The 26,590-nt window shown below is 52.8% G+C and overlaps 1 protein-coding gene and 1 non-coding gene across 4 annotated transcripts in view; one reads left to right on the top strand and one right to left on the bottom strand.

Annotated features, from left to right (window-relative positions):
* The window catches only part of ACTN1 (actinin alpha 1), a 97,744-nt gene extending 71,154 nt beyond the window's left edge, over nt 1-26,590 (top strand). The window contains exons 7-22 of one of the 3 annotated variants that reach the window (XM_055538429.1): nt 1,892-1,973; nt 3,190-3,275; nt 10,082-10,174; nt 11,381-11,611; nt 13,301-13,448; nt 16,666-16,816; nt 17,263-17,371; nt 17,867-18,007; nt 18,788-18,970; nt 19,240-19,374; nt 20,403-20,582; nt 21,326-21,472; nt 22,422-22,502; nt 23,009-23,074; nt 24,241-24,399; nt 25,850-26,590. In XM_055538429.1, the coding sequence (XP_055394404.1) occupies nt 1,892-1,973; nt 3,190-3,275; nt 10,082-10,174; nt 11,381-11,611; nt 13,301-13,448; nt 16,666-16,816; nt 17,263-17,371; nt 17,867-18,007; nt 18,788-18,970; nt 19,240-19,374; nt 20,403-20,582; nt 21,326-21,472; nt 22,422-22,502; nt 23,009-23,074; nt 24,241-24,399; nt 25,850-26,008 (2,151 nt within the window). In that variant the 3' untranslated portion in view covers nt 26,009-26,590. The remainder of the gene's footprint in view (nt 1-1,891; nt 1,974-3,189; nt 3,276-10,081; nt 10,175-11,380; nt 11,612-13,300; nt 13,449-16,665; nt 16,817-17,262; nt 17,372-17,866; nt 18,008-18,787; nt 18,971-19,239; nt 19,375-20,402; nt 20,583-21,325; nt 21,473-22,421; nt 22,503-23,008; nt 23,075-24,240; nt 24,400-25,849) is intronic. The other 2 variants (XM_055538428.1, XM_055538427.1) reach the window with 2 other exon arrangements.
* TRNAG-UCC (transfer RNA glycine (anticodon UCC)) lies at nt 13,645-13,717 on the bottom strand. The gene has a single exon. It is a non-coding gene; the product is annotated as a tRNA-Gly (tRNA).

The raw sequence follows: 26,590 nt of genomic DNA, 5'->3' as shown, positions 1-26,590 counted from the left end.
CCACCCTCTTCCCTCTCCGCATCTTTTCATTTCTCCCAGCTCATTTCTCTGTGTTTCTCTGTGTCTGTCTCTTCTCTTCAATACAGTAGCAACAGTGATACTAGAATCCTAGCACAGACCTGTTCCCACTGAACCGTGGGCTCTTTCCAGAAAGCCCAGAGGTTGCCAGAGCCTCTGGAGCTTGGGAACAGCGGGGAGCCAAGGCCTCTGACCAGGGAGCACTTCCTTTGGTGGCCGTGGGGGCCTGGTGGTCCCTGGGAATCTGGCAGGGCAGGGGCGTGCGCACCCGGGGCCTGAGGATGGCCTAAGGCCTTGGATGGACATGACCGCTGCCTCTTGGCAGTGGTTTTTATCATTCTGGAAACTGTCAGAAGCTTTCCCAGAAGGACTCCACCTTCTCTATTTTGAGCAATTTCTTCCTGAAAGTGTCCCAAATGAATGGATGTATCCTTTCGTCCCCTTTGATTCTCACCTTAGCAGATGCAGAAGCTGAGTTGCAGGCTGACAAAGCCAGTTTGCTTTAGGTTAGGCTCAGGAACCAAGAAGAGAGTGGGAGGTCCAGCCAGGAACTCTCTCTACTAAGTTGTGGCTCTTTTTCCACATTAAAATTTTTTTTTCAATTTGGTCAAATATACATAATATGAAAAGTACCACTTTTAGAAGGGTGGGAGGGAGGCGATATTTGTATACATACAGCTGATTCACTTTGTTGTACAGCAGAAACTAATACAACATTGTAAAGCAATTATACTCCACAATTTTTTAAAGTACCACTTGAAGCATTTTTAAGTGTACAGTTCAGTAATATTAAGTATATTCACACCACCACCGTCCATCTCCAGAGCGCTTCATCTTGCAAAATTGAAATTCTGAAGCCATCACACCATCACTCTCCGCTCCTGCTTCTGCCAGCCCCTGGCAGACCACCGTTCTGCTTTCTGTATCTAGGAATTTAGGATTAGGTACCTGTATAAGTGGCATCGTATAATATTTGTTCTTTGAGTCTGGCTTATTTCCCTTTGCTTAATGTTTTCAAGGTTCATCTATGTTGTAGCACGTTTCAGGATCTCTTCTCTTTTTTCCGCAGAATAGTATCCCGTGTCTATCTGTCCATGAACGTTTGTGTTATTTCCACCTTTTGGCTATCATGTATAACGCTGTTATGAACGTGGATATACAATTATTTGAGTCCCTGTTTTCAGTTCTTTGGGATATAGACCCAGAAATGGAATTGTTATGTCTTATAGTTCCATGTTTAACTTTTTCAGAAACTTCCATACTGTTTTTCCATAGCAGCTGTACCATTTTACAATCCCACCAAACAGTGCACAAGGGTTCTGATTTTTCCACCTCCTCACCAGTCCCCAATAAGTTTTCTTGAGAAGGTAGCAGAAGCCAGAATGTAGTCAGAAGACTGTGGCTATTTGAAGGAGTCCCCAAATTTCATGGAATGTGAGCACCAAAGGGGCTTGAGAGCTCCTAGTCCAACTTCTGAGTAACAGACGGGGAGACTGAGGTTAGGTTGTTTGCCAGTCCAGCTGGCTGGTGGCAGAGGTGAAACCAGAAGTCAAGACTGATGGTTCCCAGGCCAGTGCCCCGTCTCAGCTTGCATTTCTTAGCAATTCTTTCTTGGGCTGCAGGCTAGTATTCTTCACTCTATTTCTTTGACAAAGAAACTGCAACTTGAAGAGGAAAGATGACATTTTAAGTCCCCCAGCTAGCAGATCCTGGCCATGAGGCCAGACTTCTATACCCAGAGCTGGCCCCTGAGGACTGAACCAGGGAGGGGCCACAGCAGTACCCGCTTGCCCCCCAGTCTTGATGATCATGCAGGTGGGGTCATCCAGAGACTTCTTGTGCTTCTCACCCACCTCTTCTTCTTCTCCCCTAGGATGACCCACTGACAAACTTGAACACAGCTTTCGATGTAGCGGAGAAGTACCTGGACATTCCCAAGATGTTGGATGCGGAAGGTGAGAGGCCCTTCCCTCTGAGCCTTCGGTTTTTCTCCCAGCTGCGTGCAGTGGCCAAGGGGCTGGGCCTTGGCACTCTGAGGCCAGACGGGAGAAGGCCTGGTTCCTGGGATCTCTTCTGGAGAGCCTGGGGATCACTAGTCTCTCAGGGATTCCACAGATAGACAGATACCTTGAGATTTGGAGGGGGAGGTGGTAGCTGGTGCTGAAAAGGGCTGCCCGAGGGTGATGCTTATCTTGGTCTTGGAGTTGGGGTGGTGGGTGTTGGGGTGGAGCACAGTGGTCCTTTGTTGTTTAGGGGAGAGAAAAAAGTTTATTTACATGTGCTTCATATACATACATGGGAGCTTGCAGTGATGGGTAATTCAAAGAGATGATTTGAGTTTGAGGTCTATATGCATATCTAACTTCACAGGGGAAAGGGAGGGAGAGAAAGAACACTTATGGGCATTTTAATGACTTTTTGGAAAGATGAATGGACCCTTAGGAGAAGAGATGGAAGATACAGTTTGTGACAATGTCTGTCAAGTTGTGGGGACATTTTCCAATGTGCAAAAGAAGGGAAAATAATATAAGGAACTTCCATATACCCACCGTCCAGATAGAACAATTATTGAGATTTTGTCACCTTTTTTTTTTCTTTTTGTCTTTGTTGAAGTATTTTAAAACAAATCCCATACACATCATAGCATCTCACTGCTACATACTTCAGAATATAGACCTTAAAAATAGAAATATTTTCATTCTATTTTTCAATCATAAAATAATTTTCACACCAAGCAAATGGACAGTAATTCTTGGATACATCTGCCACTTGGTTCAAAATCAAAATCTCCCCATTATTTCTCTTTAGCTGGTTTGACCAGAGTGTGCACGTGGCATCTCATTGTTCTAGTTCTTGTATCTTTTCTAATCTGTAGCATTTCCCTCTTCCCTCCAACGCCTTTGGTTCCTGGCATTGAACTTGTAGCCTGACGACCAGCTGTTCTGAGCACCCGTTTCTCTGGTTTGTCTTGTTTCCTTCCTCAGGTACCATTTCACTCCTTCCTCTACCTCTTGTGTTCCTGTGAGTGGAAGTTGATGCCAGATGCTGGTTAGATCCAGGCTCAGCGTCTTGGCAAGAAGACTTACGGTTCTGAGAGCTGCTTTTCCCATCACATTAGGGAGTGTATCATGTGTTCACCAGCTGGCTTTAACTCCAGATTTTTCTTGACAGACATCGTCGGAACCGCCCGCCCAGACGAGAAAGCCATCATGACTTACGTGTCCAGCTTCTACCACGCCTTCTCTGGAGCCCAGAAGGTACCTGGGGCCCCTTGCTCCTTCCTTGCCCAGCGCACCTCATGCCTGAGCCCGATCCATGCCCTCCCAACCCCTCCTCTCCCCGGCGACAGGGTCTGGACAGTCTGTCTCTTCAGTAGCGTCAGTCCCTGGTGCCAACGTGGCGTGTCATATTCTTGCTCAGCTCCTCTCCTACCCACCCCCCACCCCACCCCAGCCTCTCTGCTTTCGCTCATCTTCCTCTGTCTGCTGTCTCAGAGAACACTGGGAAAGAGCTCACCTTCTGGGACCCAGATGGCAGACTTCAGCAGGAAGGGGCGGCATGGGTGAAATTAACCAGGAGGCGCCTGGAAGGCACCGTGGGCAGTAGCCCTCCTTGCCCACCTCTGCTGAAGCTATGGCTTTAGCAGAGCAGCAGGGTGGCCCTTAGGGAGGAAATCTGACAGGGGCACCTCCTGTGTTCACTGACCTGTCCTGCAGCAGTGTCACGAAGCCCCTCCCTTTCTCCCGCTCACAGCTGTGGTTTAACCAATCTGTCCACAGCCCCCTTGGTCCTTGATACCTTCTATATCTTGCCCAGGGCCCCCAGGAGGGGTCAGTACACAAGGGAGGGAGGGAGGGAAAGGGGGAGCAGCTGTGAGCCCTGCCAGTGTCCTGACCCAGTATTGCTCAGGGAGGTCTGAGGTTCTAGTCCAGTGGTGCAGGCTCCGCACTCAAATCATTGACACTGAAGATTTGAGTATTTCTGTTAGCTGGCAGCTGACGCCCCTCCCCTAGACCTCCCTCACAGGCAGGACCCCAGAAGCACAGCATCCAGGTTGCTGTGACCACAAGCAGCAGGCTTGGCCTTATCAGCTCTGGGCCTTGGACTTGCCTCACACTCAGGCAGATTTCCCGCCCTCTGCATGGAGTTTGAGTGGCCTGTTTTGAAATGCATGATGGGGTGATGCCCCTTCCCCAGCCCATACCTTTGCTCTTTCAGCCTGGACTCTCTCACACCCCGTCCCATTTGTCCTGCCAGCGTCTCATTTTCTCTTTCTGTCCATTCCCTCAGTGTCTGTCTGTCTGTGCTCTCTGTCCACCGTGGCTGTTGGGTTGATTCTGTGCTGTGCCGCCTCCTTCTCCTCTCAACCTCTTCTCCTTCTCTGTGCAGATGTGTAGGCACGCTAAGGCCGGATGGGAAGGCCACGTGACCTAATGTTTCATGTCACGGCCACGCCTTCTCGGTGCGCAGAAGGTGAGCTCTCCCTCGGCCTCGCCCACTCTCCCAGCGCCCTTCTGCCCACCTCTTCCATCCTCTCTGAATACTCCAGCAGCAGCCCCTTGGAACTGCAGCCCTGGAATGAAAGGAGGGATTAGAAAAGACCCCCCCGACACACACAACCCCGACCTCCTGCAGGAGGGCAGGATGCTCTCTGAACTTTGGCCAGGACACTTAAAGATGCCGGAGAACGCCCGCTTCTGGATGGCCTTGGGCATCTCTGTCCCCACACACTGGGCATAATGGGTGCCACAAACAGGAAAGAAGTCTCAGCTCTTTCCCTGGACTGAGTTGAAAGCCCTTATCCCAAGCAGTGCAGTTTGGGGCTCTGCTTGTTCTCATAAATATTGAGGACCCTATCACTTCTCTCTCCCTCCTTCTACTTGAGTAAGACCACCCTCTAAAATTACCCAGCAGTCAGGGCAGGGAGAATTCTTTTACCTTTCTCCTGGTGTCCAGGCCCTGGGCTTAGAGTCCTGCCTGATCCTTCCCACCCATGTCTGCCAGGGACAGTGGTGCCGGTTGCACACTATACAAGGGTGCCACGGGTACATCACAGACCATGAAGATTTGAATATTTTTTACTAAAACAATCCTGGAAATGGCCCTAAAAATGTCTTCTAACAGAATGAGTATGACAGTTTTCTGATAGAAGTGCCTTGGGGGAAAAGGTGCCTTTAAAAAAAAATAATAATACATAAAAGCATGAGGTGAGCTAGCAGCAGGCCCATCCCCCTGCCTGGATGGGCACCCGTGACCTTCACTTTCCTTCCAGGTCTCATGGGCACTGCTTGGCAAGAAATAGCCCTGCCTGGAGGCTCCCTATTCTGGGTGTCCCTGCCCCCCCCCAGGAGGCCCAGACCCTTCCAGCCTCTTCTCTGGTCTGCATCTTGCTTCTTCTTCTTTCTCTTTGTCCCATCTCTGCTGCTGCTCTTTCTTGTCAACTTCTTCTGGCCCCTCTTACACCCCACCTTTTAGGCAGGATGTGAGCACCGTCTATCTACTTGTCTCGGGGGACCTCCAGCCCCAAGAACCGCATGGAGTCCTGCCTGCGGCCAGAGCTAGGCTGAGCTGCCTGCCATGGTCTTTCCAACTCTCCTTCCGCCAACTCCTCCTCCTCTCCTGCTCTTGCAGGATTCTGTCCTGGGCTTCATGCCTGTTAACACTGGCCTTCCCTGTCTCTGGAGCCTTCCCTGTGTCCTGGCTGATGATGCTCGGGAGGGAGCTTGTGCCTGTGTGGGTGTCCGCGCGCACGCGCGTGTGCGTGTGTGTGTGTGTGTGCACGTGTGTAGCAGCCTGCTATTCTCCTTCCCAAATCTCATACCACCTCCTCCCCATGCCCTCTTCCCTCTCACTCATCCTTGTTGCAGTCATTTCATGCTACTTTGGTCCGTATCTGAGGACAGCGTCATCAGCTTGGGGGGTATGGGGCTGGGGGTGTGGGTGGTGTTCCTTTCATGTACTGGGTTGGGGGCCTCACCCAGAGTTGCCCCTCCCAACCCACTTCGAAGGATTCAGGCAACTGCTTAGAGCTGAGCAGGCCGGTGGGCGGGGACTCTTTCCCCTCTCCCCTGGAAGAAGGAGGAGTCTTTCCTACCCTCTTCCTGTCTTGACTGTCTTGTGTCTGAAGCCAATGTGGGAGAGTCTCCTGAAACCCGTGTCTGGTGCCCTGCGTCCTCTCCACTGTCTTTCTCTTGTCAAGCCTTGGGCAGTGGAACTAGAAAGGCAGCTGAGTCTGGAGGACGTGTGCACGCCTGTGTATATGTGTTTGTGTGCCTGTGTGGATACGAGTGTGTGTGTGAGATTGACGTTCCTAGTCAGATGAGACCAGCTTCTGTCTGATGCACTGGTTTAGGTTCTAATTCTTTCTCAGCCTCTCCTCTCTCTTCCTCTTCTCTGTAGGGATTTAGAAGGTGTTGTGAGCAACCAGATTTTGTTTTGTTTGTTGCTTTAATGTTCATGGCCTGTGAACTGTTTCTGAGAAAACAGCCCTTTAGGGTGTGAACTGGATCTGCTGTGGGGTTCTGGATGCTCTTAGAAGTAGATGATGCTGTTTGCACCGTTCCATTTGTCATCTGTCGGTTGTGAATCTTCTAAGGCAAAGAAATCCTGTACCTGCCCTCGGGGGATTCATGGTCCATCTGGGAAAACTTTTAATAAAAGAAGCTCACGATGCTATGGTCTAATCTCTGCTGTGCTTCAGACCTGAGCAGGGGAGGGGGTGCTGCAGGGCTGTAGGACATGGAGACTTTCTTTCTTGCTTTCTTTTATTTTTAGTTTTGGCTGTGCTGGCTCTTCATTGCTGCTTAGGCTTTTTTCCAGTTGCAGCAAGCGGGGGCTACATTCTAGTTGCAGTGAGGGCTTCTCATTGCGGTGGCTTCTCTTGCTGCAGAGCACGGGCTCTAGGTGCTAGGGCTTCAGTAGCTGCAGCTCAAGGATCAATAGTTGTGGCTCCCAGGCTCTAGAACGTAGTCTTAGTAGTTATGGCATACCAACTTAGTTGCCCTGTGCCATGTGGGATCTGACCAGAACAGGGATGGAACCCATGTCTTCTGCATTGGCAGGCAGATTCTTTACCACTGAGCCACTAGGGAAAGCCCCATGGAGGCTTTCTTGAGTAGGAGACACTTGAGCCTGAGGGTCTTAAGGGTTGAGTGGTGGGGGAGTTCTGCAAATGAATGGCTCGGGGAGGTTGAGGAAGGCGGTCACGGTTTGTGGGTAGCTTCGTGGTGTGACCATGCAGCCTCAAAGGGAGAGCAAGTTAGCACTGGTCTGGGTCTCATCCTGCAAGCTGGAGCAGGGAGTAGGGGTGAAGCCAGAGTTGGTGACTGGCGTCTGGGGGTGCTGCTGGCAGGAACACCAGGGCAGGGAACTCACTTGGAACATGAAGGAAGGCTGAGCCGAAGGAAGCTGTGGGAGGAAGGAAATGGGCAATTCTAGCTAGATTTGGGAATTTTTTGACTAAAAGTGTCACAGATGAGATCTTCATGGCATTCGCATGACTCTGTGGGTGGCAGAGCCGTGGGGTGTCATTTGGCCACATTTGGCTGTTTGATGTCACCATCATTGAAGCTGCTTCCTTTCAGTTTGACCTGGGATAGCAAGGGTTTCATTTGGGGGTAGCTAAGTGCTCTGGGAATAATAATCCATAACTTAAAAATCCAGATCTCCAATATTGCAGGCAGAATTCTTTACCGTCTGAGCCACCAGGGAAGCCCCAAGAATACTGGGGTGGGTAGCCAGTCCCTTCTCCAGGGGATCTTCCTGACCCAGGGATCGAACCCAGGCCTCCCGCGTTGCAGGCAGATTCTTTACCTGAGCCACAAGGGAAGCCCTAACTTGGAAACAACTAATGTAAAACTAAGCACATTGTTTTGTATGACACTGTTTAGTAATACAAATAGTGGGTCATAAAAAAAACATAAAAATACTTTCCATGGAAGGGTCAGAAATTTTTTCCTTTGGTACTTGGAAGTCACCCTTTTGCCTGTTTCCATAAAATATTTTCTCAGCCCATCGATGATCTTTGTAAAAAGTCCCCAGAAGGCCCACCCGGAAACTCCCCAGACTTTATCCAAGAGGAGCCCCCTTTGACCCTGGATCAGTCAGCCGGCTCTGAGGGGCGGGTGAGACTTTTGAGGCCCAGAAGGCACGTCTTCCAGAATCCCATGAGCATGCAGGCCTCATTCAGTCCATCAAGTCTGCAAATTGACCCACAAATCAAAGTTTATGTCTTCCAAGCTCAGGATCTCAAGATGAGTCAGAGGATAACAAGGTGAAGGCGGGCTTGATCCATTAACCGTCACAGCGATGTTGACTCTTGCCTGCGATTCTTACCTGCTCGGTCAGCACTTTGGGCCGGGGACTTTGCAGCCATGTCAGCACACAGGAGAGCGCTGGCCTCTCCCAGGGTCCCCCTCCCCAGCCTTTGGGAAACAACTCTGGTGACTTTGGGCAGATTCATGGGGTACGTCAGCCAGTGCCCAGGACCCTACTTGTTCTTTGGCCTCGCATCTTCTGAGACAGGTCCAGGGAGGCATTTCCCTCCTCGTCACCTCTTGGGATTCCCCATGGTTGCCTGTTGGTTCTTAAGAGGAAGGATGATCAATCGGGGGTTCCTGATTGTCCTGTTGAGAAGTGGCTTTAGCATTTCCAGGACAGAGTTAGGTGGCGGGGCCGGGGGTGAGGGTCTAAGGATGTGATGGCTTGTCTCCGTTTCTTGAGACCTGGGACTCCCAGCTCCTTGCTCCGCGGTCAAGCCACAGCTGCCCTGCTGGATGCCCACCCACCCTGACACCCCGCCGTGGAGGGTCAGTGTCTTCACTTTGAGCTTAAAAGGTCCTTTATGGTGATCTCATCCTGCCCTCGTGCACATACCTCCCGGCACAGTCACCCACGCATCACGTGATCTGGTGGGTGTGTGTCCTATTTGAAGAATTCCACAAGGAAAAAAACATTTACATCTTCTCAGTCATTCCTTCCCAAATGAAAGCACCCTCTTTCTCTGGAACTTCTTCCTGATGCCTAAACCCAGTTTATCTTGCCACAGTTTGAAACCCATTGTTCATCAAGTGGGTTCAAGGTCCCATCTTTCTCCCTCTTCAACCTTTGCCATCTGCAGGGTCACCCTTCTCCTGGGCCCTAGGATGTGTATCTGTCTACTCATCACGATTGCCTGCTGCCACTCTCAGGCCATCTTCCTTCCTATCCCAGGGCCCCAGATGGCTTCAAGTTCCCCTCCCCTTGGAGCTGAGTTAGGACTATGAACAGGAATTGTATTTAGAGATCACCTGAGCAAAGTCCCTGCTGGCATCAGGTGCAGAGGGCCCTCTGAGCCAGAGAAGCCGTGTTCCCTGGGTTTCTGGGCCTTTGCATCTGATTGCCATTTAGTCTTCTTTTATTCTTCTTGCCACCTGGCCCACCTCGGGTGTCTGCTGGCCCAGCACTCGCTGTGGGATGTGTGTTTACCTTTCCCAGAGGCGCCCAGGGTGGCTTTCTGGGCATCCTGTCTATGTTGGTTTGATCCTTAATTCCTGCATCGTCTCTAAAGTTCTTTGGGCCAGGAGCCTTGAGAGATTCTGCAAGGATCCTGAGAGGCCCCACTCCCTCTCACCACCTTATTCTAGGATGCCCAGATTTAAATTCCTGCATCTCCAAAATCCTGGTAGAACCAGTCTGAGAGCCTGAACCTTGGGAATCCCAGGGTCTCTACTTGGAATTCCAGGATGGGCATAGATTTTCTCACTTTCCACCTGAGCTCAGCATCTCAATTATATCAACCATTGACTTAGTTTCTTTCCAACATACATGTTGGATCTCAAACTTCTAGTCTTTTCTCCAGGGGCCCCCAGTTCGGCCACTTAGGTCTTTGTGTGTGCTCACTTGCTCTGTGGGACTCAGCCTGGGCTGGTAAAGAGGGTGATGAGGAGCCTGTGAATTCAAAGTCTTGGGAGCTGCCTTCCAGCCATGTGATGCTGCAGGGGTGGGAAGAGACTTTATTGGCGCAGGCGTGTGCCAGGCTCCCTCGCTGTTGCGAGGCTGACCACCACCCTCTCTGTCTTGTCAGGCCGAGACAGCAGCCAATCGCATCTGCAAGGTGCTGGCCGTCAACCAGGAGAACGAGCAGCTCATGGAGGACTACGAGAAGCTGGCCAGCGACGTGGGTACCCCTGGGTTCTCCTGGTCTGGCCCTGGCAAGGCCTTGCCACCCTGTCCTGAGAGACCAGGGAGCCCGCAGAACCCATCCATTCCTCCAAATCCATCTCCGGGCACAGTCCCAGGCTGGGCATTGCCCCTCATCACAGCAGCTGACCGAGGGCAGCTTGGGCTCCCCCAGAGATCGGGGGTGGGGGTGGGTCAGGGGCCAGTTGGGACTTTGAAGAGCTGAGTTCCACGCTTTTTCTATCACCTCTCTGCTCTTGATTTTTTTTCACTTGACAATGAAAGCTGTGGCAAGAGACCTCAGAGGCCTTTTGGGCCCAGTGTGCTGTTACTCTGGGAGTGAACCAGGGATAAATGAGGCTGGCTCAGGCTAGCTTAGCGGCTGGGCCCACCCAGGGGACGGGGGGGACAGGATGGGTTTGCTGTTCTGCCACTGACTGCATTTGGGTTAGAGCACCACTTGCTCCTTCCTTAATTCAGCCCCTGAACAGCTTAGCCCAGCCTCTTGGTGGACTTACTGTCCCCCAGCATAGTAAGAGCCCAGGTTCTGGGGTCCCAGTGCCTGGATTTAATCTCTGCCTTACATCAGTCACCTTGGCAAGTCACAGAAGCTCACCGTGCTTTGGTTATGTCCTCCGCCACCGGCGGGGAGGGTCACAGCACTTAATTCCGTGATGACTTAGCTCGTCGTCATTATTCAGATGAGTTAGTCTGGGCCACGTGATCCAGTTGCAGGGGATCACGAGTTTCCTCTCATCATTTCCACTCCTCCACCCCCCTGTCACCTCATTGAAGAAACAAAATTCAGGCTGTCCTCTGCAACCTTTTCTCTTTTGAGTCAAGGACCCACATTCTAGAATCCTCAAAGGTCAGATGGCAGGGGCTCTGGCCAGCAACCATTCACCCCTCCATGGTAAGATAGGGAAATTGAGGCCCAGCCAGGTAGTAGATGAAGAACTAGAGCTCGGGTCTCCTGCTGAGTTGAGCCATCTTGCCCCCAGGTTTCCCCTTGGGGAGCAGGGAGGTTGAGTGATGCTGGCTGTGAGTTGATATATCCTAGTGGCCAGGCGTCATGGAGCCTTTGATTCTCAGAGGCAGCCTGGCCCTGTGGCCTGGAAATGGCCTGGGGTGATGGTTGGGAAAGAGTGTGCCCTCAGGAGAGATGCGGCCCCCCTCCCAGCGTCCTCCCCTGCTCCCTCCACAGCTGCTGGAATGGATCCGCCGCACCATCCCATGGCTGGAGAACCGGGCACCCGAGAACACCATGCACGCCATGCAGCAGAAGCTGGAGGACTTCCGGGACTACCGGCGCCTGCACAAGCCGCCCAAGGTGCAGGAGAAGTGCCAGCTGGAGATCAACTTCAACACGCTGCAGACCAAGCTGCGCCTCAGCAACCGGCCCGCCTTCATGCCCTCAGAGGGCAGGATGGTCTCGGTGAGCACCCGGACTGCCCCGACCCGGAGCCGCTCCCAGGCGCCAGCAAATGATGCACTGTGGGCGGGGCGGGGGCGGGGCGTGTGCTCATCACCTGCCCACACTGCTCCAGGGATCGGTTCTCTCTCCCAGGTGACCACCTGGACTCCAGCCCACACTCGGCCAGGTGGGGCTCCCCCTCGCCCCAGAGAGAGAGCCCCCTTTCTCCTCCCCACGCCAGGTCATACTTGCCCTTTCCAGACACCTGCTCATCTGCTTGGATCTGCCCCGGCACTTTCCTCCCCACCCCTCAAAGGGTCATCTCTGCCAACAAAATCCCACTTGACATGTTGACCCAAACAGGGCATAATTCAGGAGCTAAAAGGATAATTTTCACTTCCATGGAATCTTTTTAAGCACTTAAAAACTTTTTTTTTTAATACCTTAATAGATTTTTTTTTTTTTGTAGGACATTTTCAAATATGTAAATAAGTAAAATATAGAAAATAGAAATTCTTCATAATCTTCCTACCCAGGATCAACTTAAAAGATTTTGGGGAAAAGAGATTCTTTTAGACTCTGTAAATGTGATTTTAAAGGGAATCCGAAAGCATCCTTTATTTAATAAGCTGCTTAGAAAAAAGAACTTACAGGGACTTCCCTGGTGGTTAGGAATCCACGCTTCCAGTGCAGGGGGAACAGGCTCAGTCCCTGGTGGAGGAACTAAAATCCCCCATGCTACATGGCATGACCAAAAAAAAAAGAAAGAAAGAACTAATTATATCGTGACCAGCTTTCCATGTCATAACTTTTTTTCATTTTTGTCACTTTTTTGTTATTCCTCCCTGTTTACCCTTTCCCCAGGACTTGAGATATGAGCCAAAGAAACATGCAAACAAAAATTTTAAAATAAAAAATTGACCAGGATAGAGCTTTTGTACTTTGCAGAGGAGAGTTGACAAGGAGACACAGGCACATAAGGGAGGTGTGGAAGGGGCTGGGAGAAACTTGTAAACAGCAGTGGAAGGAGGGAGGACCCTGGGGGAGTAGAGAAAGGCCTGACGTTGTGCATGCGGTTTGGAAAACTGTGGTCCTTTTACAGATTCCAGGCCAAGTCAACAGCTTTTATATGGCTGGAGCTGCTGCTTGACGGGGGCTGGGGGGGTGCTCTATGCTTTAATGTGCCCCTCCTGTGGCAGATGCAGTGTGGCCCCTGGCACATGGCGAGGACCTGGGTGGCACACGAGTCCGGTCAGCCTGTCACTGCCCGGGGGGTGTCCTTGTGCTAACTGTAGAGGGCAGCTCCCTGTCTGAACGCCTGTGGGTTTGTGCTCATTACCTGTCACCATCTCTGGGATGGCTACTGCCCAGAGCCCGCAAGTACACCCAGAAATGTGAGGAGGCTGGCCTGCCTTGTTCAGTTTGTTGCTCTGTCTCCCTGGCTGCCCCTGTGACCTCTGTGGTTGCTCAGAATCCTGGCAGAAGCCAGTCTTGGTGCCCAGAGGGCCTTGGGCTCTCTCCCCACTGGGATGTACTGCTAACGCCCCATAGCAGCATGGACCCACTTCCCTACCCAGGAGGCCTGGTGCCTAGGAACCCCAGGTCATACCAGGGGGACTGGGTGGGGAGGAGGCTCCTCCTGGAATGTATGGAGGAGCCGTGGGGGTTCAGGGGCCAGGTGGGCTGACCCTGTGCCTCCCATCCCTGCAGGACATCAACAACGCCTGGGGCTGCCTGGAGCAGGCGGAGAAGGGCTATGAGGAGTGGCTGCTGAATGAGATCCGGAGGCTGGAGCGGCTCGACCACCTGGCAGAGAAGTTCCGACAGAAGGCCTCCATCCACGAGGCCTGGACGGACGGTAAGAACAGCTTAGCCCCTGCCCCCACCCCAAGCTTGGGTCGAGCTTTCGTGCTAAACCACCAGCCATAACTCCTTTCTCTCTCGTGTTTTATTTGTTTTGTCTCTTACTTGTCCCTTAACATTAATTAGGCGAGTTCATGACCCACCCCACTCCCTTTTTTATTGGCCACACCCCATGGCACATGGGGTCTTGGTTCCCTGACCAGGGATCAAACCTGCCTCCTCTGCATTGGAAGTACAGAGTCTTAACCACTGGACCATCAAGGAAGTCCCTCATTAGTATTTTGGTTACTTCAGTTTTGTCCTCTGCTAAGTGGGGACAATAATAGTATCAACTTAATATGTTTATGAGGATTAAGTGGCATAATACATCAGAAGCAATGAGAAGAGTTCCTGGCATACCATGTGCTATATGTGTGTTAATTATTCTCGTCACTGTAGTGGCTTCTCTTCCCTGAGTCGGGTTGGGACTCACATGCTGATTCTCCCACCTAGAGGCGGCGTATCTTGGACCAGTGGTCTTGTGTCCTTGTCTGTTACATGCAGGTGATGATGTGCCCTCCTGTATTACTTTCTTAGGGCTGCAAATTGCCATAAACTGGGCGGTTTTACATGACACAAGGACATTCTTGTTCAGGAGACTAGAAGTCCTAAATTAAGGTGCCATCAGCACTGGCTCCTTCTAGAGCCTCTGAGGGGGAGGCGTCCCCTGCTTCTTCCTAGTGTCAGGTGGTTTCACTGGCGCTTCTTGGTGTTCCTTGGCTTGTAGCAGCATCACTCTAATCTCTGCCTTCCATCATCACCGGCTGCTTCTCTCTGGGTCTCAGTGACCAAATCTGCCTCTCAGTTTTTTACTGAAAATACCAGTCATTGGATTTAGGGCCCACTCTAATCCAGTGGGATTTCCCAGGTGGGACAGTGGTAAAAAATCTGCCTGCCAGCGCAGGAGGTGCAAGAGATACGGGTTCAATCCCTGAGTCTGGACGATCCCCTGGAGAAGGAAATGACAACCTGCTCCAGTATTCTTTCCTGGGAAATCCCATGGACAGAGGAGCCTGGTGGACTACAGTCCACAGGGTTGCAAAGAGACAGACACATCTTCGTGACTAAACAACAGCTAATCCAGTATGACCTCATCTTAGCTAATTATATTGGCAGAGACCCTATTTCCAAATAAGGTCAGACTCTGAGGTTCTGGGTTGCCATGAGCTTTAGAGGGACACTATTAACTCAGCATACCTCCTCATGCGGTTGTTTGCATTTTATGCGTAGTTGAGCGCCTGGCACGTGTAACACACTCGGTAAATGGGAGCCTTTGGTATCTTCCCTCCTCTGCCTTCTCTGCCATTGTAGTAACCTGTAGCTCTGGCCTTAGCACCTGTGTGTCTCCATCACTCTGACCTGGAGCACTTGGCCATGTCTGGTGTCTGCTTGTTGGCAGATAATCTCCAAAGAGAAGATCACACCCAGAATGGTCTTTTCCTTAGAACCTGGGCTGGGGCTGGAGAGTGAGCCATGCTACCCATCTCCTAGGGCCCCGCGGTCATTTCAGCTGAAGCCCCTGGAACAGACCCATTGGCCGGTAGAGCTCAGTACCCTGAGATGCCCCCATTCAGCTCTGTGGTGGTCCTCAGACAGTAGGCTAGAGATGAGTAGGGACGGCCACACCCTGGGGCCATTAGGGAGTGGCTTGGAGCAGGAGGGGATAGGTGTGTGCTTGACTCAGCAGAGGGGTTTACTGGGCTTCATATATGATGATATGAGGTCACTGCCGCACCTTCCACTATGCCTGTATGAGCTATCTATCAAGGCACGGATGGATGGAGGAGAAGGGGGGTGGTGGAGTTTGCACCGATTCACGCACATGCTTCTATTGTGTTCTCTCTGGTGCCAAGGAACAGCTCACAAAAAGGTACAGAGCAAAGATTGGCCCCGCCAGCCACCAGCAACGGCATGAGAAGTGCTGGCGTGCCTGCAACAGATGCCAACATAGCAGTCTGGCTATAAGTACTCACAGCTGACAATGCTGTTGCCCACTTACCTAAGAACTGCATTTCTTGAGGCTGTCTAAAACCCCTAAATGTGGCTGAAATCACGTGTCTGGGATGTTTGCCATGCGTCCGTCTACAGTACTGCCAGATGAGGGGCCCACATGCTCCATGGTAGTGCAGTATGGTTATGCCACTGGGGGTTCAGCCGCACGACAGAATGTTACGGGGCCATCGGAGTGACTCGTGTGATGGCCGTGGTGGCAGTGTAGAAACTGGTGGTGCACTGCTGAGTATTTTAAAAGCAGGATATGTAATTTACATACACCCAATGGTTTTAACCCAACATCCATACATGGCAAGACTGAAAAGGAGCAGATAAATAGGCTCATCGGTGATTTTTTTTACCCTCTAAACTCATCATATTAATATTCTGACAAAAAGGAATAGAGAGAAGGAAAGAAGCCATCACCTCTTTGGCCCAGCTCTCATTTCCTGAGAGTTGCTGAGCCTCCCTGACAGGGCAAGCACCGGAGGTGGGCGTGCAGGAAGGCCAGGTCAGCCTCTGTCCCGCAGCAGCTGCGTCACAGGGTAGCTGGGGACCGTCATCTAACAGCGATCTGAGAGCTCGATTCTCATCCTCTTCCCTTTGGAAACAAAAATCCAAGAAATGCAAGCCTTGCCTCTCCCCTTAAAAGAGAGGGCAGTGCGCCTGATGCTTGGAGAGGGTGCTGGCTGCTGATGGCCTCTGTGCAGAGTGCACTGGACAGGCTGCCCACACTGGGTGTAACTGAGGGGCAGGGTCCCTGCAGGGCTGCTGGGTGCAGCAACTGTAAGTGGAGAAGACTCTAAAGATGGGGCACCCCTGAGGAACTTGTTTTCCCCAGGTTATACCGCAGGCGTAGATCGTTGTTTCCTGCTGTTTATAAAGTTTGTGTTATATCCTGACTGTCCACTTAGCCTCATCGTCTGTACATCACCAGTCTTGGTGGCCCTGGCACGCTCCATGAAAAGGAGTGACTTTCTCGCCCTCTGCCCCATCGCGCATGTTCCGGCTGCATATCTATTTTCTCGAACTGCAGATAATTGATCATTGTATGGGGCACATCTGTCTCCTTGAGATATACCAGAAGTGGAGTTCCCGGGCCCTGAGGTGGGGGTGGTTGTGATCAAGAAGGTGGGCCTCCCGGCTCCTGCTCAGCCTTGTGCCCGACCTCTGACCCCCAGGCAAAGAGGCCATGCTGCGGCAGAAGGATTACGAGACGGCTACCCTCTCAGAGATCAAGGCCCTGCTCAAGAAGCACGAGGCCTTTGAGAGTGACCTGGCTGCCCACCAGGACCGCGTGGAGCAGATTGCCGCCATTGCCCAGGAGCTCAAGTAAGCCCGGCGGGCACTGCAGCGCTGTGGGAGGTGGGCTGTGGCCTGAAAAGTGAGCCGGGTCCTGGGGCAGGAAGGTCATTGATACAGAAGACTAAGAACATCCTCACAGGTGGGGAATAGCCTGCGACCATTCTGTCACAGGCCTTCGGTCCTTACCTACAGCTAGTGTGGGACCAGAGGGTGACTGAGTATGGCTCTGAGATCTTGCCTGGTCTTAGTGGCTTCCTGTCACTGGGCATTGCAGTCAAGGCTGGTGTGGCTTCCAGGCGAGGCTGGGGCGGGGGCCCTTGCGGAGGAGATCTGTTCTCCTCCCAGCAGTCTCCTGAAAGCCCAGAGGTTGAGGGTGGGAGTATGGGTCCTGGAAGGTCTTGAAGAAGTGTGCAGGAGAGCAGGCCACAGAGGTAACCTGGGTCACCTGTCTCTTCCTCTCTCCTCCCCTGCAGTGAGCTGGACTATTACGACTCACCCAGTGTCAACGCCCGGTGCCAAAAGATCTGTGACCAGTGGGACAATCTAGGAGCCCTAACCCAGAAGCGAAGGGAAGCTCTGGAGGTGAGAGCCCCTGAGGAGACAGAGACTTGCCTCCAGCAGCCCTGTGTGGCCTGTCTGCTTCACGACTCCCTTTGCTTTGGGCTAAGAAGCTCTACTGGGTTCCTCAGACCTTCCCCAGTCCTGGTCTGACCATGGAAAGCTCACATTGGCACTGGGCTTGACCTTTGCCCTGATGGAGATGCCCTGATCATACCTTCTCCTCCTCCTGATTTAGTGTACTTGGACCAAGCCCCACCTGTTTGAGAGCCTTCCTGTTCTCTAAACCAGACTCTCTGGGGCCTAGGCGGGTGACTCCAGTATGGGGTGGTCCATACACCCCATATTAAGAACCAGCACTCTGGAGAGTCTGTTCTGAGTTATCTGGTCCTTCCAGACCTGAAACTCTCGGGCTAGCCAGAAGGATCTTGAAGTCTACTGGGTTGGGTGGGGGGTTGGTGATTCTGGACATGACATTACTAAGCACCTTCCCATCCCCATGCCATTTGGCACTCCCAGCGCACGGAGAAACTGCTGGAGACCATTGACCAACTGTACTTGGAGTACGCTAAGCGGGCCGCACCCTTCAACAACTGGATGGAGGGGGCCATGGAGGACCTGCAGGACACCTTCATCGTGCACACCATCGAGGAGATCCAGGTGTGCTGCCGACCCCCTCGTCTATGGAGGCTGGCCTTGCACGGCCCACACACTGCCCTTGTAGGGAGAGGGCTGAGGGTAGCCTCCCCAAGGATGTTCTAGATTTGAAAGCTTTGTTTTATTTATTTTGACTCCATAATATATGCATATGGTATCAAATCTACAAGCTAAAGAGACTGTGCAATGAGTTTTGTCCCCCAGCCCCCAGTGCCCCTCCCCAGAGGAGAGCAGGACACGGTCTCTGCATAGGCGAGCACATTTGTTTATTAATATGTTCTTCCCCCACTTTTTACGTAAAAAGTAGCTTCTATTATATACTGTATCCTGAACCTTTATTTCTAACCTCATAATTATCTTGGAGCTCATTTCACTGCAATAAGCCATTCTTTTGTACAGCTGCAGGGTGTTAGATGAAAAAGGTTTTGCAGAACAATGAGAAAGTGTGTTAGGAGAGGTCCCTTGAGCAGACCCAGGGCACACCTTGTCCCCAACCTAACTATGGGGTGGTGAGCACCCCAGGGAGATTGCTGCTGGATTCACCAGGCCTGAGCATGAAGCTGTGGCACCTTCCTGTGGCCAGCCCAGCCATCCTGGTTCTTAGCTGAAATAGTCCTGGGTTGATGCCTCCAGGCTGCCCAGCTGGTGTGGGGCCGGCCTCCGGTGGCCCCTTCACCCACTTCTGCCCTGGGACCTGCAGGTCTCCCTTGGCTTATCTTGCCCATGGGAGGCATCGGTCCCTCCCAGTCATTGTGCTTCTTCTGCACGCCCGTCTCTCTCCAGGGACTGACCACAGCCCATGAGCAGTTCAAAGCCACCCTCCCCGATGCCGACAAGGAGCGCCTGGCTATCCTGGGCATCCACAACGAGGTGTCCAAGATTGTCCAGACCTACCACGTCAACATGGCAGGCACCAACCCCTACACAACCATCACGCCTCAGGAGATCAATGGCAAATGGGACCATGTGAGTCCAAGGGCTGGGTGGGGCGCTGGCGGAGCCATTGTAAGTTTCAGAAGGGCAGGGATTTTTGTCTGTCTGTATTCTGATTTTCATTGATTTCAGTGTCGTTCAGTAAGTACTCATTGTCTAGCAAATGAATGAATTTCTAGAACAGGTCAATGTGTTCACTTCAATTACTGCCTGGCCTCTTCCCTTCATGGCTCCTCCACTTCCTCTGACATGGAGGCAGATGGCCGGCCCATCCCAATGTCCCCTGACTGTTCCTGCCCCAGGTGCGGCAGCTGGTGCCACGGAGGGACCAGGCCCTAACGGAGGAGCACGCCCGCCAGCAGCACAACGAAAGGCTACGCAAGCAGTTTGGGGCCCAGGCCAATGTCATTGGGCCCTGGATCCAGACCAAGATGGAGGTGGGTCCCAGCACCGAAGGCCCGGCAGGGGCTTCCATCCTTCCCTGCACCATCCCAGACAGTCAGGCTTGCCCTGTCTCCTCCTGGACGGGACCTGTGGGCACTGTGGGTCCTGAACCCACAGCTGGCCTGCTGCCCCGTGGAGGGTGTGGGACCCGTGACCATACAGGGACATCACATGAGACAGTCCCACGGAAGGATCAGTGCCTAGGTGACTGATTCGGCTTGCCCTGTGGCATATGTGGTTGAGCTGGTCTCTCTTCCTCCTGAGTCATGAGCTTGGCCAGAAGGAGGTGATCTCCCCAGAGAGAGAACTGTGCTTTGGGCAAGCGTGAAATTCTTTGCTGTATTGTTGGACCAGGTATCAGGGTGATGTAGGTAAGGAAGGAACACTGCTTGGGTTAGAGCGTGGTGTCCCTCTGAATTCCTTGAGGGCAGAGACCATGTCAAGTTCCTCTGTGCTTTTCTGGACCCTATCTCTACCTGCTTAGCACATTATGCATGGTAGTGGGTGCTCCAGAAATGCTTGCCAAGTTGAACTGAGTTCCCAGAAAGTGCTTTCATAAGCAAGGTGTGTTTATATGGATGAGAGACAGAGATGGGGATTAGGCCTGGACCATGGAGACAGGTGGGATTGAGGTGGGCAAGGCAGGCCTTCGAGGAACCAGAACAGCAGGATCGTGTTCATTGAGAAGGTGAGCCAGGTGCCCTGAGGCTGTGAGGAACCCAGCTTAGTGGGAAAACTTCCCTGAGATGGGTGGTAGTCTGGAATGGGCCTGGGATGGGAGTTTGAATGGCAGGTAGAGGAGTGAACCTTTAAGTTAGCAACTGACCTTGCACTCCCTTCCTGAGGCTGAGGGGTACCCGGGAGATGGGAGGTATTCATCTGGTGATAACAGTCAGTGCTGGTCAGATTCCTTTATGATGCTATTTCCATGCCAAGAATCATCAGAGGGGTTAGCCCCAGTCTCCACCCTGGGGGCCCAGAGTGCATAGGTCTCACAAGAGCCTCCTTTCTGGGTGAGCAGGAGATTGGAAGGATCTCCATTGAGATGCACGGGACCCTGGAGGACCAGCTCAACCACCTGCGGCAATACGAGAAGAGCATCGTCAACTACAAGCCCAAGATCGACCAGCTGGAGGGCGACCACCAGCTGATCCAGGAGGCGCTCATCTTTGACAACAAGCACACCAACTACACCATGGAGGTGGGCACCACCAGCCTTGCTCCCCTGGAGAGGGAGCCCTGGATCCCCCTTCTGCTTCCCTCGGCTGGGGAAGTGGTGGTGGGGGGTCACCCATCATTCCAAGAAGACTGGTCGCGTAGTAGGATAAACCCTAGCTTTTAAGTGAGAGGATACTCAACTTCTCCTCCCTCCTGGAGCTCTGAGTCTCAGTGCTTTTTGAATTTCCCCAGGAGCTTGCTGAGAATGCAGATTTCCAGGCGCCGTCCCAGAATTTGATTCACTAGGTCTGGGATGGGACTTGGGTATCTAAATTTTTTAACAAGTACCCAGTGATTCTGAGACTGGTGGTCATCAGACACTGGTTTGGCCTCTGCTTTTTAAATGACCTACTTGTTTTGACCATGAAGGCATGGGTGTGAGGTTATAGAGTTGGATGTTCAGGGAATTACCTACTTTTTTGTCCTTTGATCTTTCCCACTGTCAACTTTGCCCTTTTTCCTGACCTGACTGCACTGGTCATTCTGGTTTCTGCTGTTCCGGGCAGAAACCATCACCCTTCTGTGCTTCCCCCTTCATCATCTGGGTCCTCTGTCCTGGTTTGCTGTCCTTGTCCTGGTTGCCCAGCGCCTGGTGACTCTGTTAATCTGGGCAGAAGGCCTGGTTTGATTGCATTGGCCATTTTGATGATCAGGGGAGGGAGTAGGGAGGGGTGACCCGGGCCCAGGCCTGGAACCCCTTTGCTGACGGGCCTTGCCTGCCTGCAGCACATCCGTGTGGGCTGGGAGCAGCTACTAACCACCATCGCCAGGACCATCAATGAGGTGGAGAACCAGATCCTGACCAGGGATGCCAAGGGCATCAGCCAGGAGCAGATGAATGAGTTCCGGGCCTCCTTCAACCACTTTGACCGGGTGAGCTCCACCCCTGCACTCGCTGAGGGCAGCCCCAGCCCCAGGGCCCTGGAGGGCACTGCCCAGGGCATGGGCCCACTTCCTGGGCAAGTGAGGAGGAGAGGGTCGGGAGGGAGGAGCTGCAGTCAGCCTGCTCTGACTCTCCACCACCCAGGCTGGCCTTAGAAGCTGTCCAGGTGTCCCACGAGCATCCCTGCTTTCCTGGAGAGTGCTCGTGTTGTGGGTGAGGAGAAACCCTCAGACCCCTGACTCTTGCTCTCCTACCATGAGGAGTCACCCCTTGGGGGCAAGGCTGCCATAGCCTCAAGGGAGGGCCTGCTGTCCCTGGCTATGGGGACCATTCCCTGCCTGTGCCTGGGGACAGAGCAGAGCCTCCCTCCTCCCCGAGCCCCAGGGGTAGCCTTTCAGACCCCTGGTAGAGGTGTCAGAGTTATCAGTCCTCCTGGATTCTCATCCAGTTTTGCGTGGGCTGCCCCTCCCAGTGCCTTGGGGCTTTGTGGTGGCCACAGGGGGTGGGAGCATGGGCTTGGGTGCTGCCCACCACCCCTGCCTGCTTCATTGCCCTCCAGGCACCTGGGTGGGCGACGTCCTCCTGGAAAACCCCGCTCAGGGCATCGGGGCCAGAGGTGGGCTGGGCACTCTTCTGGGGGAGCTTCTTTCCCCCATGGCTCACCATGCTTCCCTCCAGCCTGCTCCCCCGGGGCAGGACAGCTGCGTGTACCGAGGAGAGGGTCCCCCTCTGGACCACGTCCGTGTGTCTAACCTTGTGCACTTTTATTTCCCTCCTCCCCCCTGCCCCTCCACCCTCCACCTTCCCCATCCGCATGCCTTCGTCCCTGTCTCTCCCCACACACGCTACCCTCCACTGGGGCATGGCCCACCCCTTCCCCTCACGGCCTCCACCTCCCTGGCACCGCATGGCTCGCTGGCTGGCGCACGGCGGCCCCAGGATCACTCCGGCACGCTGGGTCCCGAGGAGTTCAAAGCCTGCCTCATCAGCTTGGGTTATGATATTGGCAACGACCCCCAGGTACTCGCCTCCTGCATGGAGCACGCTCAGGGGTGGCGTCCGGGGCGAGAAATAACGCGTTTCTCCTTTTTTCTTTTCTCTCTCTCTCTCTTTCTGGATCTCCTTGCCTCCCCTTTCCTGTGGGCCGCGGGGCTCGTCTTCTGCTGTCCCTGCCTGGCCCCCGGCGGGCTCCTCCTCCCACTACTCCGACCTCTGACCTCTGCCCTCGGTTATCTTTCATGGGAACCTACGCGGTGCCCACCTTCTTCTCTCCTCATCGCTCTCCATCCCATGGACGGATTTTTGCATCTCCCTGCTCTGTCTTCCTCCTTCTGTGGATATCTTCCCCGGATGTGTATTTGCATCTCTTCCTCCTATGTTCCTTTCCCCTTCCTGACCGCCACCGCCCCCCCCCCGCCCCCTAAAACCGTACACCTCGACCTCCCCTCTGGCCATCTGTGCCCTGTCTTCCTGGCCCCGGGCCGGCCCTTTCTCCTCCTTGTGTCTTGGTGCCCCTTGCCCCACAGAAGAAGACAGGCATGATGGACACGGATGATTTCCGCGCCTGCCTTATCTCCATGGGTTACAACATGGTAATGTAAACCCCACCCTCTGCCCTGACGAGGGGCAGCCAGCCAGCTGACCGGAGAGGCTGAGTCCTGGCCATGGTGGGCTGGATGCCCTCAGGCTCAGGGGCCCCCCTTCCTGGAGGGGCCTCAAGATTCTGGTCCATGGGGAAGATAGTGTCCTGAAAGGCCGGGCCCCAGCTGTGGGGCCTGTGTATGTCCGGGAGACCTGGCCTTCTTGCCTTTCTTTGCCAGTTTCTCTCTTGATATTTACAATTGAAGTGGGCTTTTTGTTTTTTGGTTCCCATCGTGGATGGTGGGGCTGACCCTGAGGTTGCCGGGCAGGACTGTGGTGGGCGCTCTGGGTGGGGGTTGGTTCAGCTCCATCTCACGTGAGGCCTGGAGAGTTCCACCTCTGTCCTGGTGATGGCTTCAGCCAGGCATGCCGCCCCTTTGCTTGTTGCTCCAAGCCCCTTCCCAACCTTCTCAGCTGCCTTGCCCTCATGCAGGCCTTCTGAGCAGGGCAGGGGCCTCAGCTGGGCAGCCAGGCAACTCCTGGCCTACCTTGCAAAGCCCAGAGCCCTTGGGCTGCCCAGCGCAGGAGCACGGGCATGGGCTTTAGAAGCAAGGAACCTGGGGATAAATCTCAGTTCTGTCATCCCCTGCTTGGGGGCCCAGATAAGGTGAGGGGAGCGCTGTCGGACCATTGTAATGGTTAAATGAAACAACTCAACGTGAGTGCTGTGCTGTGTCTGACACACAGAATGTACAGTGTGGTAGAGGCCCAAGTTCATGTCTCAGCTCTACTACCCCCTGGCTGTGTAACCTTTGGCAAGTCACTAAGCCTGTCTGGGCCTTAGGTTTCTCCTCTGGAGATGTGATGAAAATAATAAAATAAATAGCTACTTCATGGTTGTGAGGAGGGTTAAATGAATTTTACACAGCACTTCAAATAGGGCCTGGTGTATAGTGTATGCTGTCTGTTAGCCAGAGCTGGCATTAGTTATCATCAGCATTATCATTTTTGTTCCAAGAGGAGCACGTGCATCCGTAGAGGGTGGGAAACTGAGACATCTCAGGTTAGGTCAGGGGCCTTCTCTGACAGCCTCAAGCACTCTGAGCCCCCAGAGGCTTCAGGTCCATAGAGAGAGGGGACTGTGGCTGACAGGCCTGGGATTGGCTTTTCCCTCCAGGGAGAGGCAGAGTTTGCCCGCATCATGAGCATCGTGGACCCCAACCGCCTGGGGGTGGTGACGTTCCAGGCCTTCATCGACTTTATGTCTCGCGAGACAGCTGATACAGATACAGCAGACCAAGTCATGGCTTCCTTCAAGATCCTGGCCGGGGATAAGGTGGGTGTGCTGTGGCGTGGGCGCCGTGCGGAGGTGGGCTGAGCTGGAGGGGAGGTCATGAGCAGCTCCGCTGTTCCTTCTCCCACCCCGAGCCTCACTGCTGTCCACCTGTACCCGTTTCTGTAGCATTTGGGCATCAGCTAAGAGGTTAGGACACTGCATTAGCTTAAGGGAGTCCCCTGCCACGGACATTGCATGTCATACTTATGATGAGATACTGGTGATGAAATGACTGGTGGTGGAGGGCAGTCCAGTCAGATGGAGTATGTGAGTGGGTGATGAAGGGTCAATCTGGGAACTTAAGACTCAGCCCTGCATCATTCTGGGCACAAGCCATGGCATGTAGACGGGAAGCAGGAAAGAAGCATGTTTCTCATTGTCTACCCTAAGCAGCAGTCAGCTTCAGTTCTCCAAATCTCCCAAGTTCCCTGCACTGCCAGGCCGGACAGTGGGAAAGTAGGCGCATCCCGGGAGATTTAGGGGCAGAGGGGTCTAGAGGTCAGATTCCCTTCCTGTAAAATTCATCGGATAATCCTTAGGCCATCCTTCCTTAGCCAGTAGGGAGAATAGTTTCTGAAATGTCTCAGTCTACATTGAAGTAAAGACTGAACCAACAAAGAGGTTCCTAAAGCTCTTATTTACATTCAAAGACACCTTATTAGAGTCATAGCACTTTGGAGCTGGAAGGACCCTCAGAAACCACCTCCTTCAAGTGACTCATTTGGTCGAGGAAGTCTCTGGGGCCCAGAAAGGGACCTGATCTCTTGACTCTTGAAGTGACTTGAGGGCCAACCCCTGTCTCCTTCAGACTGGCTCCTTAGGAGACTCTGGCAGAAGTAGGGCAAGTCCCTGAACACTTGTGAAGCCGCTAGCTCCCCAAAGATGCAGGTTCCAAGTAGACTTTGATGGGCAAGCCCAAGACAGGGAGGAAGCAGACATCCCAGACTGGGAACCAGATGGGCTGGGGGAAGGTTAAGATGTCTATTAGTGGCAGTGATGCCCCAGACTGGAGGCTCCTGTGATTTATGAGAATTGTGTGACCTCCTCAGTGCCCAGCTGAGTTGGGCGTGGGAGTCCTACTCTGTTTCACCAAATACGGTATTGCTAATACCAGCCTGTGGTTGGCGCACACGAGAGAGACACACAAAAAGACTGCAGGTGCAGTTAGCTCTTGGAATTACTTGGGAACAGGCTAAAGCAGTTACTTAAGTGAAAAACAAGGGGATTGAAATATATGTTATTTAAATATATATATACATATATAGATAACATTTATACATATGTGTCTGTATCATGTAACTTATCATATAATTCATTTATTTACATATATGCCTGATACAGGTATGTGTAATGTACATGTTGGAATGGGGCGGGACAGGGTACCTCACCTCCTGAGTGAGGTTCCCGACCTCCGGGCTTTGCGGCCGCCCTGAGCTCATTGTTTCCGCAGAACTACATCACGGTGGACGAGCTGCGCAGAGAGCTGCCTCCTGACCAGGCTGAGTACTGCATCGCGCGAATGGCCCCCTACACCGGCCCCGACGCCGTGCCCGGTGCTCTGGACTACATGTCCTTCTCCACGGCGCTGTACGGCGAGAGTGACCTCTAACCCGCCCCGGCCGGTCCACACCCTCGCCCCCCGCCCCGTCCGCTGTGCGAGCCCCACCCTGCACCTCCGCTGTCCCCTCCTCTCCCGCCCGGGTTTGGTTTCACGCTCTGCCTCCAGTGGGCGAGCTGGGACCCGTGTGGCATCCAGCCTCCCTGCCCGTGAAATGACAGTTTACAAAATTATTTTCTGCAAAAAAGAAAAAAAAGTTACGTTAAAAAAAAAAGTAAAAAATACCAAAAAAAACACATATTTTATTATACAAAAAGTATTTTTTTCTCCACCAGACTTAAATGGAAAAGAGGAAGAATTAACTATTTGCACCGAAATGTTTTGTTTTGTTGTGACATAGGAAAATAACCAAGCACAATGTTATATCCATCCTTTTTATCGATTTTTTTTTTTCCTTTCTATCTGTACCATCTGCTGTATTCATTTCTCCAATCTCTTGTCCACCTTGATGTGGGAGTGGGAGGTGAGGGCAGGGGAAAATCTTGTCAAAAGGCACATTGGTGCATGTGTGTTTGCTAGCTCACTTGTCCATGAAAATATTTTATGATATTAAAGAAAATCTTTTGAAATGGC

Source organism: Bubalus kerabau, chromosome 10 (genome assembly GCF_029407905.1).
Source record: "Bubalus kerabau isolate K-KA32 ecotype Philippines breed swamp buffalo chromosome 10, PCC_UOA_SB_1v2, whole genome shotgun sequence".
Lineage (NCBI taxonomy): Eukaryota > Metazoa > Chordata > Mammalia > Artiodactyla > Bovidae > Bubalus > Bubalus kerabau.
The sequence above is the reverse complement of the archived record's forward strand: the minus strand, read 5'-3'. Positions and strand labels throughout refer to the sequence as shown.